At 61.5% G+C, this 1,182-nt stretch overlaps 1 protein-coding gene across 1 annotated transcript; it reads right to left on the reverse strand.

Annotated features, from left to right (window-relative positions):
- Positions 1-6: 6 nt before the first annotated feature.
- On the reverse strand, positions 7-1,123 carry LOC114073050 (nuclear receptor ROR-beta-like). Its single transcript, XM_027910850.1, has 2 exons — positions 860-1,123; positions 7-295 (listed from the first exon to the last, which is right to left on the reverse strand). Exons 1-2 carry the CDS (start codon positions 1,064-1,066, stop codon positions 134-136), a joined length of 369 nt encoding a protein of 122 aa, XP_027766651.1. The 5' UTR covers positions 1,067-1,123; the 3' UTR covers positions 7-133.
- Between the last annotated feature and the right edge of the window lie 59 nt (positions 1,124-1,182).

Consider the following 1,182-nt stretch of genomic DNA (forward strand, 5'->3'; position numbering starts at 1 on the left):
GCTTCTCTTGAGTTTGATTGACTGGATTTAAATAAACTGCCCCAAACCTCTGAAGTGCAGTTCGTCTCCAAATTTGGGGGGGTTGGGGGGGGGTGGGGAGGGGGCTCGAAGGGCCTCGAGGTGGCTCCCGGCCTTAGCTCTCCCGAGGGTCGCTGTACTGGAGCTCCGAGTTGAAAACCTCCTTGTACAGGGGGGGGAAGTTCATGGCGGTCTCCGGGTGCAGGAGGCGGAAAAATTCCAGCTTGTCCAAGTGCAGGTTGCAAATGGTCTTCATCAAGGGCAGCTTGGAAACCATCTGCGGGGAGAGGAGGAGCTGGTGACCGCCAGGTTCCCAATTAGTGTCCCTGTGCTGTCATTCCCCCTCCCTTGGGGACAAGCAGGCGGGTTTGGGGACCACTGGGTTCCCAGTTTGTGTCCCTTGCCCTGCTGTTCCCCCTCCCTTGGGGACAACGGGGGGGTTGCTGGGGACCAGTGGCTCTGCCTGGCACTGGGGCACCAGCAGACACCCCCCCTTTGGGCAGCCTGGCACCCACCAGGGTGGGTTTTCCATAGGAAAACCAGCACCTGGGAGGGCCCCCCAGGGCCCCCCTCCCTGCCCCAGCTCCGTGCTGCCCAAAGCATTCCTGAAACGGCTCCTTTTACCCCAAAAAACCCTCTTCCTGCTGCTGTGCCACCTTCAGCAACCAGGGCTGCCTCTGCCTGTGCCTCAAAGGGATTCACAGCCCCTGGAAAGAGGAATTCTTCTGCTCCTTGGGCAGGTCTGAGTGGCCCAAACCCCCCAGTGTGTGGCTCACGAGCTGTGGTGGAGCCCCGTGCCCAGCTCAGACACCCCCTGGCACACCCTGGGCCACCCCCCCACCTTCGAGAGCTTGTCCTCGGCGGAGTGTTTCTTCTGGATCTCGTGCTGCAGGGCCACGTAGATCTTGTCCTGGAGCTTCTGCACCTTCTTGGACTCCGTCAGCCAGGGGCGATCTGTGAGGGACGCCAGGTCAGAGCTGCCTGGGATGGGGGGCTCCTCTGGGATGGTTTTGGGGACAGTGGCACGGCCAGGTGGGCCTCCCTCCATGCCCTCCACCCCGCTGTGGGTGGCACAGCTCCTCTTCCCACCGGAGGGTTTTGGCAGATGCATCTTGTGAGTTTCCCCCCCCCCCAACTTCCTTTGTGAGGAAGGACTGAGATCAA

This window comes from Empidonax traillii, unplaced genomic scaffold (genome assembly GCF_003031625.1).
Source record: "Empidonax traillii isolate 1590-97213 ecotype Southwest subspecies unplaced genomic scaffold, ASM303162v1 scaffold5110:size8891, whole genome shotgun sequence".
Classification (NCBI taxonomy): Eukaryota; Metazoa; Chordata; class Aves; order Passeriformes; family Tyrannidae; genus Empidonax; species Empidonax traillii.